Source organism: Enoplosus armatus, chromosome 7, assembly GCF_043641665.1.
Source record: "Enoplosus armatus isolate fEnoArm2 chromosome 7, fEnoArm2.hap1, whole genome shotgun sequence".
NCBI lineage: Eukaryota > Metazoa > Chordata > Actinopteri > Centrarchiformes > Enoplosidae > Enoplosus > Enoplosus armatus.
The window spans coordinates 1,796,513-1,814,665 of record NC_092186.1 but is presented as its reverse complement, the minus strand read 5'-3'; the positions used below and the strand labels follow the sequence as shown (position 1 = coordinate 1,814,665).

Below are 18,153 nucleotides of genomic sequence, written 5' to 3'. Positions count from 1 at the left end.
ATCCGGACGGCGGACAGGATATAAGAATGTTCCAGACCTAAAGTCTTTATATGCAAACAACAAAGTAGATCATGATGACAAATTTGAGCATTTTCTCATCTGCAACCTCTATGGTGAAGGTCTGGCCACGTTTAGGCAAAAAGTACTTGGTTAAGGTCTGAAAGGAACCAAAATGTGACCGTTATAGGAGGCATGAGTCACAACTTCCTCAGAAGGTGAGTCAGTATTAGCTCGACCACAAGACGTCTCTTGTCAGGAAAACATAAACAGAGCTAATGTAAGTGTGTCGACAGACAACGAGTGCTGTTGTTTTTCTGATGAGGGCTCTGTTTTCAGCTGTCTTCATTTTATGTGTTTGTTTGTTAGCAGAATATTTCAAAACCTTGTTCACAAATTGTAATGAGATTCTGGTTAGTTTACCAAAGAACAGGTGATTTTAGTGCCAATCCTAGAAATGTTAACATCTTCCACTATTTTTCTCTGACGATTGAAATCTTCTTCAATGTCGAAAGTAGTCAAATGATTGTTTGTATTGATGGTTACAGTGCAGTGACTTTTCATGATGCAGATTAACCGAAATGTAAAGAAATATAGGCTTTAAAGTGGGGCTAAAGTGTAGCCTACAGCATACTCACGGCAACATTACGCCTTCTATTTACAATCACCCAAAGCATCATACAACCCTGACGGCAAAAACCCAAAACATATCCATCTAAAAATCTAAATAAAAGAAAAAAGATCATTGCAGTGACAAAATGCCGCAAAATTAGCCTGTTTTGTTGTTTGTTCGGTTTACACTGTCAGTACCACTGACATGAAATAATACATGGCACATACCTCCAACCTTGACAGAACCAGGCTGAAGGTATCAGGTTGAAGGTATCAGAACCAGGCTGAAGGTATCAGAACCAGGCTGAAGGTATCAGGTTGAAGGTATCAGAACCAGGGTGAAGGTATCAGAACCAGGTTGAAGGTATCATAACCAGGCTGAAGGTATCAGAACCAGGCTGAAGGTATCAGGTTGAAGGTGTCAGAACCAGGCTGAAGGTATCAGAACCAGGCTGAAGGTATCAGAACCAGGCTGAAGGTATCAGGTTGAAGGTGTCAGAACCAGGTTGAAGGTATCAGAACCAGGGTGAAGGTATCAGAACCAGGCTGAAGGTAACAGAACCAGGTATCAGAACCAGGCTGAAGGTAACAGAACCAGGTATCAGAACCAGGCTGAAGGTATCAGGTTGAAGGTGTCAGAACCAGGCTGAAGGTATCAGAACCAGGCTGAAGGTATCAGAACCAGGCTGAAGGTATCAGGTTGAAGGTGTCAGAACCAGGTTGAAGGTATCAGAACCAGGGTGAAGGTATCAGAACCAGGCTGAAGGTATCAGAACCAGGTATCAGAACCAGGCTGAAGGTATCAGGTTGAAGGTGTCAGAACCAGGTTGAAGATATCAGGTTGAAGGTGTCAGAACCAGGGTGAAGGTGTCAGAACCAGGGTGAAGGTATCAGAACCAGGCTGAAGATATCAGGTTGAAGGTGTCAGAACCAGGGTGAAGGTGTCAGAACCAGGGTGAAGGTATCAGAACCAGGTTGAAGGTACCAGGTTGAAGGTATCAGAACCAGGTTGAAGGTATCAGAACCAGGTGTCAGAACCAGGTTGAAGGTATCAGAACCAGGTTGAAGGTATCAGAACCAGGGTGAAGGTTGAAGGTTGAAGGTGTCAGAACCAGGTTGAAGGTGTCAGAACCAGGTTAAAGGTATCAGAACCAGGCTGAAGGTATCAGAACCAGGTTGAAGGTGTCAGAACCAGGTTGAAGGTATCAGAAACAGGTTGAAGGTACCAGGTTGAAGGTATCAGAACCAGGTGTCAGGTATCAGAACCAGGTGTCAGGTATCAGAACCAGGTGTCAGAACCAGGTTGAAGGTCTCAGAACCAGGTGTCAGAACCAGGTTGAAGGTATCAAAACCAGGTTGAAGGTATCAGGTTGAAGGTATCAGAACCAGGTTGAAGGTGTCAGAACCAGGTTGAAGGTATCAGAACCAGGTTGAAGGTGTCAGAACCAGGTGTCAGAACCAGGTTGAAGGTATCAGAACCAGGTTGAAGGTGTCAGAACCAGGGTGAAGGTAACAGAACGAGAGCTGCAGTCGATGTTCTTCAGGTTCCTTTAAGTACCTCAGGATAACGACTGTACTGAGAGATGAAGGTGATGAAGTGTCATTGAGTGTGTAAGTATGTAAAAAACATGTCCAGGAGCGACTGACTGCAAACACTGACCTCAAGTGATGACTGCTTTCATGCACACACACACACACACGCACACACACACACACACACACGCACACACACACACACACACACACACACACACACACACACACACACACACAACACTCTGCAGAGTGATGAACTGAAGCACGCGAACAGTCAGAGATGTGCCACCTTCTATCTCTGAAAAAATGTTTAGTCTGTCACACAGTCCCTCTGAGCACACACACACACACACACACACACACACACACACACACACACACACACACACACGCACACACACACACACACACACACACTGTGGGCTCTCGTGTTGTTGCGTGACAGAGCCTGACATGTTTCAGCTCTCTCGCTAGAGTAGTTCACTCACTCCAGTGTGTGTGTGTGTGTGTGTGTGTGTGTGTGTGTGTGTGCGTGTGTGTGTGCGTGTGCGTGTGTGTGTGTGGTGTCTAAAGCAGACCAGTGTGGTGTTGGTTATGCATCATGGATCCAATGCTCCCTGGAGAGGATGGAGTCTCCTCCATCTTTAACTCCCCATCCACCATCTCTTCTCTCTCTCCCCTCTCCATCACCCCGATCCTCCTTTCTCTCTGTTCCATCTTTCTATCTCTCCTCCTCCTCCTTCCTTCTTTTAGTCTCCTCTCCTCCCCTCTTCTATTTTCCCATCCCTTCCCTTTATCTCCCTTTCCCTTCTCTCCTCTCTTCTTTTCTCCTTCTTTCTCTCCTCTTCCTCCCCTTTCTCCTCCTCTTTTCTTCCCTTCTACTTTTTCTTTCTCCCCTCCCCTCTCCACGTCTCCTTCCTCTTCTTCCTCTCCTCTCCTCTCCTCTTCTCTTCGCTTCCTTCTTCTCCTCTCCTTCATCATCTCCTTGCCCCCTTTCCTCGTTCATCCTCTCTTCTCCTCCTCTCTCCATCTTCCTCTCTCCATCTCACATGACGGATGGCCCTCGGGGGCCCCGCTGGTTTTGACAGCTCTGAGATCTCTTATTGGCCCACAGGAGCCTCACAGGAGTGTTTGAGATAGACAGGGACATGGGAAACTCTGTGTGTGTGTGTGTGTGTGTGTGTGTGTGTGTGTGTGTGTGTGTGTGTGTGTTTGTGTAAAGCTGAAAGCTTATTGAAAAAAAAATGTCTTGAGAGCACTTCAGCACATGTGATTTTCTTCTCAGTAGTTTTCTCTCCAACAGAGAGTGAGGTTGATATAGTGTGTGTGTGTGTGTGTGTGTGTGTGTGTGTGTGTGTGTGTGTGGCGGTGGGATTGCGTGCCCTCTTCGTCTCCCTCTCACGCTACCTCTCTCTCCCCGTCGTCCTCCTCTCGCTGTGTCAGGTGGAGGCAGCGGCGAGCGGAGGGATAGCTCTTGACATTGCTCTTTGCGTGACACAGGATGTAGATTGATCGTCTCTGCCTGCGTGCACGGCAGCGTAAACAGCGAGTAAACAACAAGACGAGAGGACAGGTCGATGAAGCCGAGCTGAACTTTCTCCTAGAAGCTCTTTCTTCTTCTTCTCTGCTTTTTTTTCCCCCCTTGAAACGGCAGTAGTCGAGACTGTTCTGTGTGAAAACATCTCTGCGATCAGGCTGCAGTAGAAAAGAGCATCAAATCACCTCCGTCCAGAAAATGTACTGAGTTTGAGTCGCAGCTTATTAGCTTTTGATTACCATGAAAAAAAGATCCAGGTCTCAACTGAATTTCAGATGGAAAAATGAATGTCCAACAAGAGAGTGTGTTCAGAAATGAGTAATGCGCACCAAGTCTGAGACAAAATTGTACACCCTGCTATTTAATGTTTTTATCATGCAGCTGGTCGTCAGTGGAGTCTCCCAAGCAGCGATTTTGCATTTCATGCATCTTAACAAAACCTTAAGAAAGTCTCGGCAACAAGAGGACGCTGAGTTTCCTCGCCTCAACCAAGAGTTGAAACTCACCCACAATCGCTTCAGCTTGGACCAGGTAGGTTGAGAAATCCCACCCTGACTCCTGTGATGTCATGAAATGGACACGTTGAATGTTTTTATCAAGTACGTGAAATTCCATCTTTGTTGTGAAAGAAGCAAGTGAAACAAGGATTTGACCGCCTGCTCGGTTTCCTACCAGTTGGACCTGTACGTCCACAGGGGGACAAAGAGCCTTGTGCTCGCTATCTCGGCAGATCTGTGTGTCTCGCATGCTAAATTGTAGCATCTCAACAGGTTATAATCTGGCATCTTAAGACTTTAAAGCATTTTAATGCCTTAAAGTGTTCGGCTGGGTTTTGACAGGTTGTTCCTTCACTTGTGTGGGAAGAAACTCAACCTGTCAATCAGTGACTGACTTATACTTGAAGGAAAGTTGGTCTACGTTTGTGTATTGTTCTTGTTTTGTCGTTTCATGGAACAGTGCAACATACGGAAACTTCAGACCAACAACAATAAATGTCCATAGTGTAACAGCAGTATTTTCTTGTATCAGGACATCATGTAGTGCATGTACCATTCATAGACCTGTCTTCAGTTTGTGTTTGTGTTTTCTCTATTGATTATAAAGTTTCGCTGTCATTCATTTCCTTTATGTTCCACAATGTTGTGTTTCACCAGCGCTGTGTCAAATGCATCCGAGGATAAAGCTGGTTTTCCTCATTTCTGGGGGAAAATTCTGTCTGACAGAAACGCTTTGGACCACTGGCCTACTTTCCTCTCTGCACTCACTCAGTGTTTTAGTCGTGAACAGGGAGTGTTTTGTTTGGGTTTTATTTGGTTAATTGACAACTTTCTAAATGTTTATAGGTGTATTTATGAAATACAACATACCAAACTTTGTCAGGACTCATTTCCATCGTTGTCCCTGATGTTTTCACAGTCCAACAACCTATCAAGGAGGCAGACGTTCCATAGATGAGCTGTCTGTACTGTGAGAGTGGGAATCTCCCACTTTTACCACCCTCTTTCTTTCTCTTGTACACACACAGATAACTCCTCCGGCTTTATGTATTGCCACACACACACACACACACACAATTACTTGAATTAATAAACCTGCCTCTCTCTTTGTGGACTTATGTTCTCTCTGAATCTCTCCGCTCTAATGCACTTTAACCTAAGCTCGGTTTCATAACGTCGCCTAAGCTCCCGCAGCGCTACACGTACCCCTGCTTTTACGTGCACTCTCATGCACTTTACATTACTAAAAGCATTGGCTAAATAGGATTCGGCGTGTCTGCCGTGTTTTCTGCCCCTATAAGCTCGGCAGGCTTTCAGCTGCGTCAGCTGTCTGTGTGCGGGTGGATGTGTGTGTGTGTGCAGATACATTATATGCAGTATGTTGTGAGTGCATCATTGAGTGTGAGTGTAAACGGAGGGAGAGTGAGAGGCAGAGATCAGTGTGGGTCAGTGGGTATGGCTTAGCCTTGCTGAATGGTTTTAGATGCAGCAGAGGGCTGCGGGGGATGCCATGCTAAGCTGATTAAATGTTCACACTTGGGGTCAAGTCAAGCAGCCACTCAGTGTCCCCAACTGAACTGCAGCCAGCACTTAAAGCTTTCTGTGGTGTGAGTGGAGCACATGACGGCAGTGAGACATTTTTCTACCTAATTATATTTTTCCTACTGGAGCCCCTGCACTTGCCACAACGCTTCTAACCTTTTCTTTGCGTTCACAAACGGAAGGAAAAAGTCATATAAAGTGTCGCGGTAAGATGTTGAGCCACCCAAAGTCTCCAGGACAGCTTCAGTACTCCTTTACAGAGATTCTCCAAGTCTACTGAGATGATGAACAGCAGTCAGCTATCAGAATTGTAGCAGATGAATTTGCTGTGAATCAGCTAATCGATCAACTCCAGTGAGGGTTTTATCCCACACTGTCTTTAGACTCACGAACCATTCATGCGTGAAATAATACCCACTTCCACAACAAAGATGCCGGGGTTTAATGGCAGCCATCTGTAGCAAAGCAGATTACTGTGATGAAGCAGGAAGTGTGTTTTCTATACATCCTAATTCTGCGGGTCAGTGGAGCTCACTGCAGATCAGCAGATGAAAGTGCTGCTGGGTTTATTTCTAAGAAGGTGAAGTCAGGACATGACACGTGGCGGTGAGAGAGTGAGTCTGTGCACAAGTGACACACTTTTCATCTGTTCAAGAAAACCATGTGCATGCATGTGTGCTTGTCGTCACATAGAATTGGGAGTGGATGTGACCGAAAACAGAAATTGACTGGAAGCTATTTCCGATGATTTAGAACATGTGATGTTCAAGTGTAGTTAAAACAGTGTTTGTAGTCTTGATTTTAATGCACGCCATCAAAAACAAAATCAAACAAAACCTTTATGGAAACAAACTTATGTTAAATTATGAATTTGAACATTTCAACTTAATGTGTTTGAACAGGCGTTCATTTGCACAACAAGTCCTCCAAATTAAAAACTCTCTAGAACGACGGTTAGGTTTAGGAACAAAAATGAAAGAAGTGTAATTTCCCCCCAGGGATCAATAAAGCATTTCTGAGTCTGATTCTGATTCTGAAAAGCGACTCGGGTAGGTTTAGGGAACCATCGTGGTTTAGGTTAAAATGACTACTTCGGAAAGGTTAGGGGACCTCCGTCGTCACGGTTACAATAATAAACAGTTGGTTAAGGTTTTGGAACGATTGTGGTCATGGCTTTTGGGGGCGCTTACTTCCTGGGAGGACGATGGTTCGTTTTCATGATTGGCATGTTGGCAGTGTTATTATACCGACTTTATGCTTCTTCTGAAATTGGGCGCGAGAACAAACTTGCAGCAAAAACATACGTAATTTCTGCAGTTTAAATTGCAGTTTAAGAGCATTGCATTTGTGATTAGAGTTGGCCTGAGGAGGCTGAAATCAAAAAAGTGCAATTTCATTCCAAAATAAGCTCCAAAATTGCATTGCCTGATCAGCATAAACACATCCGCAGCTGCACCACTCCACACACCTCGTTGTGTCTAGGGAGTGTGTTTGGAGGTGTGAGGAGATGCAACAGGTGCAAGCACCAAACAAATACACACCACTGCTGAACAAAACTGCACTGAGATCTGTGCTACCGCTGGCTTGGGATGTCAGGGCCATCCCAGTCATAATCAAATACGCATCATACATTTGTCAGACGTAGCGTAACTGAAGCGGAAGATTGGTGCTTTGTCAATTGTTAAATATATTCTTGTGTTTTGGTTTCACTTTTATAAAAATGTTGGTCCTATATTTAAGAAGTATGATAACACTTTATGGTATTCAGACTACTAACCACCTGAGCTACCACGTTGTTTTGAGCTGTCTCAGCTCTCACGTAGAGCAAAATTATAAATGGACTTCTGGAACCAGTATATTAGTTTACCAACATAAAGAGCCACTATTTAAGTTGTTATTGTAATATTTGAAAATGTCAGAATTTTGAAAAGATCACTATGATGCACAAATCTAAATATCCACTGATCGCGGTATGTTGTTGATGTGAGTACAGAGCGGTGGAGCGCCGCAGAACCAGACAGACCAGTTGCACATTACTGTGATGAAGGCACAATGCAGAACAATGCAGTAATTGCTACGATCCATAAAGGCTGAATGTGTGAGTGACGGGTGTTGAGATGCAGCAGAGGAGGCTCAGCTTTTACAGGATTAAAGTTTATTGATGGTTTTTCATCACAACTCATCGATCCATTTTCTCATCTCCTCACCCCGTCATAACCAGCAGGTTGTGTGTGTGTGTGTGTGTGTGTGTGCAGTATGTTATGTACCATCTTAGCACAATGCTGCTAATGCACCACAATATCTCCTTGCTTAAAACCTTAAGTACATTCAATATCGTGGTGCTCGAGAAGAGATAGACTCACCGCCTCTTGTGCGCAGAATCTATCACATGTTTGACAGAAGATTACGACATTTGTGACGCCCCTACTGTCATTTAAATATTATCAACAAATCCTGCACATTTGTGCTGATTTGTGAGAAAAGGCTCAATCAAACTCGTTTAGCCAAAAATATGTCAGCCATTTTGGTTATTTCTCTGTGCTCATGCCAAAGCATCTGAAACAGGATCCATATGACTGCTCCAAACTTGACCAATATGTGCGTTTTCTAATCTGCCACCTCTATGGTTAGCGGCCATATGGGGGTAGTTTTTATTTGATTAAAGCATACTTGACATACGTACAAATGGGATGCGTTTATGTTTGTAAAACAGATACATAGCAAAAAGCTCCCAATGCCTAATGAAAGCTGATTGGTTGGTCTGAGTCTTATAGGAGGCAGGAAACAGAAAAGAAATGATTGTGAATGTTCACAGGTTTGAAAGGCATAATGTCAGACTGAATAGTGAACTGAAAACAAAATGAGAGTTCAGTCCGATTGTCAGGCGATCCCCCTTCCTTTCTTTCTTCCTTTCTTCTTTTCTTTCCTTCTTCCACTTTTTCCTTCCTCCCTCCTGTCTTCTCTTGTTCAAGTTTACTTTTTAAAATTCTTTTGTATCCACATGAACCAACAGTTGAAGTATTTCAGACCAGAGTGCAGATCACGATCTCAGACAGTTTAGTTCGGACTCATTGAGGTTTCTTCCTTTTTACAGATAATTTGCTGTGTATGTGTGCGTGCAGGACGAGACAGACGGGTAATGACTCTCTCTAATAGGGCTTAGTTCAGCTGTCCGGCATAATGCCGTCTGGCCTTTGTCTAATCTGAGCTCCGCTGTCTGACTCGACACACTCGGCCCCCGGTCGACAAGGGGTTAACCTACAAAGAGAAAGGGGGAGGGGGTGAGAAGGAAAGGGGATGTCATGGAAATAGAGAGACAAGTAAAGGGTCGTGGCTGTCATCCAGACAGACAGATAGCATCATGGTGGAGATGAGTGATCTGGATGAAGAGGCTGCCGTTAATGACCCTTCAGCATTGACCCTGAGCAGAGGTAATGATGCTCCGTTACAGGCGGAGCAAATTAGCTGTGGAGGGAAGGACGGAAGGAAGGAAAGGGCATAAGAGGAGGTGGTAAAAACAGAAAAGGGGAAACTAATGGCAGGATCAAGACAAATACCCAGCGTACACTGAAGAGAGTGACAATAGTGTTGAACTTTAACCCTGCAGAGGTAATGATGCTGCCAGCCGGGCCTCAGCTACAAATTAGGAGAGCAAAGTAAAGGACAGGTAAGGACAGGAAAGAGAGGACGGAAGAGAGAAGGACGGGAAACTAAAGGGCAGGAAAGGAAAAGAAACAAGAGGAAATAAAAGGAAAGAGAGGAGGAGAAATGGAAGGAAAGGAAAGCAAAAAAGGAAGAAGAGAAGGGGACAGGAGAGAAGCAAAGGAAGGAAGACGAGGGGGAAGGAAGTAAAACAAAAGAAAAGGAACTGAAAGTTAAAGGGAAAGGAGACTGTAATGACTCAGCATATCTTCCAGTTTTAGGGAAAAATCCTTGGCGTTGACCTTTGACCCCCGGCTACAATGCTAACGAAAGAGGAAAGAAGGATGAGGGGCTGAAATGAGCGAGTGTGTTCGCTGTGATGATGAGGTTGAACTGTAACCTCTGCGAAGGTAGCGACACCGCGAGGCCTCGGCTAACGGATTAGCCACAGTGCTAACTAGCGGAGGGTAAGCCACGGGGGAGCCATCTCGCCTGGAAGACATGAATCTTATGTATGTATGGAGAGAGAGAGAGCGAGGTGGACCCGGGCTGGGGGAGGTTAGATTGATGGACCCTTATCTCAGTCATGTTGGTCCACGGTCCCCAACTAGATGGTCAAGGCCTCATCCTAATGATAATGCTCATGTTAGTGTGTGTGTGTGTGTGTGTGTGTGTTTGGCAGATTAGGTGAACATTGTGTTTCCTGAAAAATTATAAGCAGCGCAGGAGAGAAATCAATGTGGGCTACATCAGAGCTGCATTCAGCACCGATGATGTCCTTGTGAGTCACCAGTCCGGCTCAGAAAACATTCAGGTTTAATGTTGTTGTTTTCTCTTGGAATACATCTCTTCTGCTCTCATAAATAAAGTTTACTTTTAAACACAGAACTGAAGGTAACTGATCACAATGTGGACGTAAAGTATTTCATGTGTATTAGGTGTACAGTAATGTGAGTATGACGAAGTTGATTGTTTTGCTTTCACAAATCATTTTCAAAGATATTAAAGATATTAACATGTTTTTGGCACAAATGGAACGTCACTCAGATAAATCCTCGTTGTTTTTCCCTTTCTTTCTCTCCATTAACGAACCTCTGACTGATGACTGACTGAAAACCTTTCATGGACAAACTCACTGACGGAGGTGGAGGGTGTGTGTGTGTGTGTGTGTGTGTGTGTTTTGTTGGAAATGATGAAGTCATTCTTTCATTTACAGTCATTCACATGTCTCAGATTACAAAGTACTTTGCAGTGTCATCATCCAGTCTTCCTCAGTGTTGAAGAATAAACTCTGCTGCTGTTTATGTTACTGCACCTGCACTTATTTAGAGAAAAGAATCTGGTTTTGTTTTAGCGGCCAAATCACAGTTTACAGATTAGTTTCACAATATCAACAGTGAGCTGGGAGAACATTTGGCGTCTTTGGAGTTTGCTGCTTCCAGAAGTCTTTGTTTCCACGGTACATTCCCTTTTGAAAGTCCGTTATTTCAAGTTTCAAGTCAGGGCTGTAAACAATAATAAATAAATAGGTACCTCAGCAGCCATTTCTATGGAGACGCCAGGCCGAGGTGCAGATCTTTAGTGTCCTCTTGTATCTTGATCCCTTTAGCGGTGCACATGACATATTTTTAAGCTCAGTGATTGGATGTTTCTTCGGATGTCCACAGGCTTGTACCTTTGAGGTTTTAGCCATGTTAGCATAGCTGGCTCTATGGATGGCAGTGTCGCTCAGTTGGTAAATTTGGAACAGATATTCATTGTCTCCAGAAATGATCCACTGACCTTTATACGTTGGTTTGTGACGAAATACCTGCAGAAACTAATATATTTCCCATCAGCCTCAGCTGTAAACCTAAACTGCTCAACATCAGCATGTTAGTATTGTCGCTGTGAACATGTTGTCATGTTGATTTTACCTTTTAGCTCATAGCAGCGCTGTGCCAGCGCAGCCTCACAGAGTTATTAGCGTAGCTTTAGATTCTTGATATCAAAGAATCCAATATTTCCTGACGTGGCTGTTCATGTTTCAGCCGCCGCACATTGTCTATGAGAAAATGAACAGTTCTTTTACATCGTGGATGCAAGAAATAACTCCTTCAATTCTGGGGGAGATTCCAGCTTTAACTTTGTGGAAAAATACAAATAAAGAGCATTTTTGGAAGATTGTTCTCATCAAAGGAAATTGATTTGATGCCAGCTTCCACAGCTCATTGTGTAAAGATGTGTGATCTTTTGGATCAAGGTAACATCCTCTAAACTAGGCATTATTTACACTAAAGTGGTGCTTTTGACCCTTTCAGTTTGTATCGAGCAGCTTGACTGCAGACAATAGAAAACTCCAGAACCTCCTCCACCTCAGCCTCAGTCTGTCCCTCCCTCCATCCTTCTCTCCCTCTAATAGCTTTTCCATCCATTAGATCTTTTATCATGACCTCCATGCATGTTAAGGAGGGAGAGATGAGCAGAGGTGTATTGATGCGGGGAGGTGATAGGGAATCAATAGGCCTATAAAATGGACAATCAGGCAGTGAGGCGGTCGGCTATAAGCCCCAACTGCCTGCTGGGGGTCCTGAGGGGGAATATTAGCTCTGTCTGTGTGTCTGTCTCACTGAAGAGCCTCTAATTAAAATGTACAGCCTGTCTCCTTCTCGTTACGTCTGTCCTCTGATTAAAATGTAACCCTGTCTGTGAGCTGAGATCATTTCACACTGAGCTGCAGGTCAGAGAGGCTCAGCAAGGAACGTTTCACCCACAGAGAAGCATGCGGCATTAGACTTGTTTCATAGATTATTTGGTTTAATGAATTATTTTTTTACTCTACTACTTCGGATATTCAAGCCACTAAAGACATGTATCAAATTAAAGAAAGGAGATGAATGTAAAGGGCGTTTTATATTTAAATGGTAAATTAAGATCATGAAAAATCTATTTAAAAACGGAAAGTGTCATTGAAAATACTACATCTTACAATCTCTCATTTAATAGTTTATTTTGTTTCTGATTTAAGTTATTTATTATTATTTATTTTATTGTTATTATTTAATCCCATATAATGATGGTCTACTGCTGATCCGAGTACAGAAAAAAAAGGATAGGTATTGAGGTAAATTAAAATAGCAGAAGAATAAAACCTGACCTGTAAATATAAACCATCAGACACATGAAGCACAAAGGCAAGGATTATATCATCTCCAGGAATATTATTTCACATATGATGTGAGACCATAGTGGGCCATGTTTAAACACTTCTTAACCCTGACTTTACCCTCAGAGGGAAGAGTTTTATATGTCTCAGCTCTCACGTGACCTTTGACCTCTCAGACCTCTCAGGTCGGTTCATGCTGTGTCACATGTACTCAGCCCATCTGGACAGTCTCACACACACACACACACACACACACACACAAACACATTGTACATGCATGCACATAAGAAACAGATACACGTGTGTGTTGCGTGTATATGTATGTAGCGTGTGTACATGTGCTGACTCAGCTGCTTTTACCCTCCACCCTACCTCAGGTGCCATTCATGTTCCTGTCTGCACAGTTCTTCATCTCTATTCATTTACATCACTCGTGCAAGAGAAATACACACACACACACACAGTACTGCACAACTACATCTGCATACCCTCATTGGAGTTCTGCAGGAAGACATTTTACGCAGCCCTTTGGTGGCAAATCCAAAGTGTGCAGATAGGTCTGGCTATGGGAGACTGGACGGACTGGTTTTAATACAGGGAGTAATGTTATATAATAACCCAGACTTTCACTTAAACTATCTGAAAAGGAAAGATGCTTTTCTTGGTTGAACCGGTCAAAAGTCATGTCCACACTCTGGCTGGTGAGCAGCAGCAGACAAAGCTATCGACATATTTATGGATCTCATGGAACCCGATGCTCCAGGACTCTTTGTGCTTTTTCTTTGTGGCATTTCTCTTCTTCTGTCCCTTCATCATCTCACTCGTGGATAAATAGAAATGATTCTAGACTGGCTCTATGTTCTGGGTTTGTCCCTGTGCGTCTGAACCTCCTCCCTCCTCCTGGTTCCTGCAGGCTCTCCTCTGCAGAGCACTTTCTTTCACATTCCTCCTTCTCTTTCCATTTCCCCTCTGTGCTCCCAAATCAAAATTGCTTTTGTTATTGAGGGCAGGATTGTGTAACTCTAATCTGTGTAATCGAATTGCAACTCAACACAAGCATTTGCAGCCCACAGAGCTCTCTGAACGCGTTTACTCGAGTGCAGAGTCAAGTTTTTCAGATTTACATTATTGACCTTGTGTCTCAGGGAAATTACAGAGGCTGTTACAGTCAGAGTGAGGTTGTCCATCAGAGCAGCCAAGTGTGCACATCACTGCTCACTGGTAGGCAGACAGACACAGAAACACTCCCATGCACATTCAGCTGGTCAGACAACCAGACAGACTGTTTGGGTTTCGGTATAGTACCCTTGAAACCTGTACCTACATGTACCTAAACCCTAGATTTCTTTTGTGTCTCCTGCTCAGACTGCACTCGTAAATGTAGACGGGGTCAACACCGGACGCTGATATATATATATATATATATATATATATATATATATATATATATACGAGAGTGCATGATGAAGTAAGTTGCAATCGGCAGACAATTTTGTGGGATTTTCCCAATTTTCCCAGAGTCCTCTGCTTGTCTCAGATCTGCCTGATAACCCTTCGCTCTCATTCCAACATTTATTTTGCACATGTGGACTTGATTTGTGCTCAGGCAGATAAAGGGCTCCCACATTTGATTGCCAGGGTCCTCCAGGGGTCTTTTTATTCATAAATCACCTCCCCAAAGTATTCAGCCTCTCGCAGCATAAAAACATAGCTTTAGGGTGAGATTTGAATGCAGCGTCTCTTCAGTCACACTGAAGATCCTTTCATTTGATTTGATCAGAGCTCCTTGAGCAGTTGCTCTTGTACTTGAATGTATTGGACATTTTCTATATTCCCTGTGTGGTAACTTATAGATATAGTGAAGAAATTAATAATGCATGTTGATGTTGAACAAAAACTTCCACTTGATGCAGAAGTTAAAGATTCTTTCTCACTAATTTGTATCAACAGATGTGGCCTGATATTTCTTCCCCGAAACAAACAGTTGTAGTGCTGATATGGACGACTGAGCTTTACGAAAACCAGCCTTTTACAAAACTCTGATTGCTTGTTTTTTTTGTCATGAAACATCATCCGGTGTTGATACCGCTGTCAGGGATGTTTTCCGTCCTATTTGTTTGTCTGTTAATTAGCTGGAAATCTCATAAATCTGGTGACAGATTTCAATACGACTTTGTGGAAAGAGATGCAGACGAAGGATTTCTAATTAAAATGAGACATTTCCATGTTTGGGCAGCATTGGCTCTCTGAGCACCTGTCTTTCCTCAGCTGACATATGTTTCAGATTATTACACGACTGTAAAATAGTGATTTTATCGAGAGCCTCAGTGCAGCAGCCCAGGCATTAGTAGCTCTCCTATGTCCTCATAGGACATGATAACTGTTCTGAATCTGTGAACAAACTGTAGAGTGCAGGTGGAAATCTGTGGTTTCATTTGCTTTCCACCTGCAGATTAGAGCCCGAACGATACAGGCCGTACTGAAAATATCTTTCAGAAGCATCCCTTAAATCTGGCTATTAAAGACCGAGGTATGTACAGTACTGAGCTCTGAACTGTTTCTAAATCGGGCTGGTTAAGATGTGATACCTGACTTTTGGTATCAATATGAAAACAATACTTTCTCTGATACCTTTCTCCTCCTTACTGATGAATATACGTCAGATACATTTAAATGTGTTAAATATATATTGTGTTTTTCTGCAAAACCTTATTTTCATTCAACAAAAGAAGACAAAGTTCTCAAATGTTAACACAAGCAGCCTTACATGAACTTTGCCTATATAATCATATGAAATAAAAGTTTGATCTAAAAGAAGTATTGTATTGATCTGAGCAGCTTTAGAAACTTGAAAGCTTTCTATTCTCTTTGGTCAGCACCAAAAGATAATGAGGTTTTATTCTAAATCTCAAACATATATATATATATATATATATATATATATATATATATATATGTGTACATATTTTGTTCTTTTCTGAACTGAAATGTGTTGTTAATATATTGTTATCTTATTCCCTGATTCCAATCCAACTATTCTAAACTGAGATTGATCAATAATCCTCGCTGATCCACATCTTCTACAGCAGATGTCACTTATTAAACTTCCTGGGCTGACTACTCGCTTCACACCTGCCTCCGCCTGGCCTTAATTGTGACCAGGCTTTCCTATCAGGAGGTTCTTATGTCTAAGAACAGCAGCAGACTGGAACACTGAGGTCAGAACACTAATTGAAAATGCCAAATGTTGATCCTTCAATTACTTTGAACATGGACTCTGTCTGTCTGCCTGCCCTGCACCCCAACCTCAACCCCCCACCTCAAGCCTCCATATGTGATCTCCAGACCTCTCTCTCTCACTGTCCGTCCTGTTGTTAGCGGTGGCGCTCGCCACCCCCCCCCCCCAGACACCCCCGCCTCACTCCCCTCACAGAGACCTGAGGAGGCTTCCCATGGATGACGAGGGCACAAGGTCAAGACACGGGCGGACATAAATCTGTGGCCTCGCCATCCATCCCCCGAACCCCCCACCATCTACTCAACCCCCCCGCCCTATCTACAACACACACACACACGGGTCCAGCTAACAATAGGCCCTCTCCATCTGGGTGTAAATAATGATGATATTGTGGTGGTGAATGGTGCCCTGTGTCCAGGCGATAAGCCCAATATAGTCATAGCAATATGCAGGGGGGAGAAGGGAAAGGGGGGGGGGCATTATCCTTTATCTGTGTCATGGCTTACCCATCCTGTGTGTGTGTGTGTGTTTCGCACTCTTAATTATTAATGCCCGAGCCCTCGCCATTTTTCCTCATTCATCTCTTCACACACACTCTCTCGCTCTCCTGCCCCCCCTCCCACCCGGCTGATGCCTCACCTCGTTCTCTATACTATTGCTTTTGTTCTCTCTCCTCTCTCGCCTGGTGTTGTGTACGTCCGGGGATTTCCATTGTTCTCTAATATCCCCTCTACTTCTTTCCTTCCTCGTCATTAATTATCCACACACCACCACAATGAGCTGTTTAGCTTCATTTGCATGTTGCTTTCTATACTGTTGACAATCAATTAGCCTGTAACGATAAAATCAGGAACGGGAAAGGAGGGAAGAAGGCCGTGACTGGATACAGTGTGAGGGGGAGGAGTCAGCTGGACGGGCATGGGCTTCATCGAATCGCTGATCCCGCTCGGGAATGGTGGTCAAGCAAGATGATCATACATGTCTGATGGGTACAGTAGTTGCCATTTTGCCAGGTTTCCTCGTTAACCTTCCCGAGGGTGTTTTGGAGTCGCCTCAAGAACTGAAGTGGTGCTCCCAAAAAGAAAACTTTGAGGGATTGTGGGAGAGTAAAGGCCTCAGTGTGCTTCAAAACAAATTCGATTGTACGACCTGTCATCCAACCACGTTTAATACCTTTGTCCACCCTCGAAGGTGGGGTGAAAAACCTCCACACACCTGGTCTGTCACTGTGTAAAGTGGGCATGATCGTTGGACTGCGATGGATGCGGCCCCCGCTGTCAGAGAGGGGGTTTAAAAAGCTGTTCCCAACAAGCAGCTCGTTTGAAGCATACTGAGGCCTTAACTCCTCTATGTTACAAGATGCCATTCATGACTTCACAACAACAGACAAACCAACAATGAAGGTGTAGATCGCCAACTTTTTGTTCTTGTGTTTTTCAGAGGCAAAAGCTTTTTGAATTCATTGTGTTTTTTTCATTTAATCACAGGTTGCGTTCATAATGACATCAACATGGTTCTTACTGTATATCCCTGAAAATGCTGAAGGCCTCAGTATGCTTCACACAAAGTGCTTGTCTCACCATCTAAACGTCTTTCCACCTTTGGACTTGTGGGGGGCTATGTCTGACAGTTTTTGTGAAACAGAAAATCTGACAATCTCACTTCATCTGAGTGACCGACAATGACATGCGGAGAGAAAGAGAGGTCTTGGTAATGGGACGCAGCCAGGAGGAGGATGTGACGGCTGGGTTTGAGCTCTGCCTTCCAGCGTGGACGTCCAGGAGGAAACACTTTTGCCTGTTTGCGTTGTGACAAGTCATACAAAATAGTTCATTTCAAGCATACTGAACCCTTAACACCCCCCTCCATCCATTTCCAAATTGTAAGGTTGAAAAAACTTACAGTCAATATAAGAACAAAAGGGACAAGAATTCTCAGTAAGTTATTAAAAATGATATTCAGTAACGTTGAGGGTGTAATTAAAAGAAAGCAGTCATTGAAATAATGTTGGTCCAAAGTTTGGGAGAATGGATTTCTGTTGAGCAGCTCCGACAGTGTTCGTTTAACACACATTGAGCACTGAGGAGAATCTTATTAGTGTAATAAATTCAGGCAGCCGGGCAGACGTCCTCCCTCATGTGTCACATTGGTTTGAAGGGAGCCGGAGCAGATGTCGCTCTCTTTTTCTTTTCTCTTACCCTTTTTCTCTCTCTTCTCAATGACAAATCTCCATATCATCTTTTTCTTTATGTTAACCTCCCTCCTCCTCCTCCTCCTCCTCCTCCTCCTACCGGCATCTCTTGTGTCTCCACGCCTCTCTATCTATTTGTCTCTCTGACGACTCTGCTTCCTTTCTGTCATCCCTCTCTTTCTCCTGCTTGGGCACAGTAGGGGATCTGAGACGCTC

The 18,153-nt window shown here is 43.6% G+C and overlaps 1 protein-coding gene across 3 annotated transcripts in view; it reads left to right on the top strand.

Annotated features, from left to right (window-relative positions):
- Positions 1-18,153, top strand: part of pik3r3b (phosphoinositide-3-kinase, regulatory subunit 3b (gamma)) — a 159,290-nt gene that overhangs the window by 104,095 nt on the left and 37,042 nt on the right. Inside the window, exon 10 of one of the 3 annotated variants that reach the window (XM_070908307.1) lies at positions 15,056-15,081. The exons of the other annotated variants lie outside the window; for them this stretch is intronic. Coding sequence (XP_070764408.1) covers positions 15,056-15,081 — 26 coding nt within the window. The remainder of the gene's footprint in view (positions 1-15,055; positions 15,082-18,153) is intronic. 3 annotated transcript variants of the gene reach the window in all.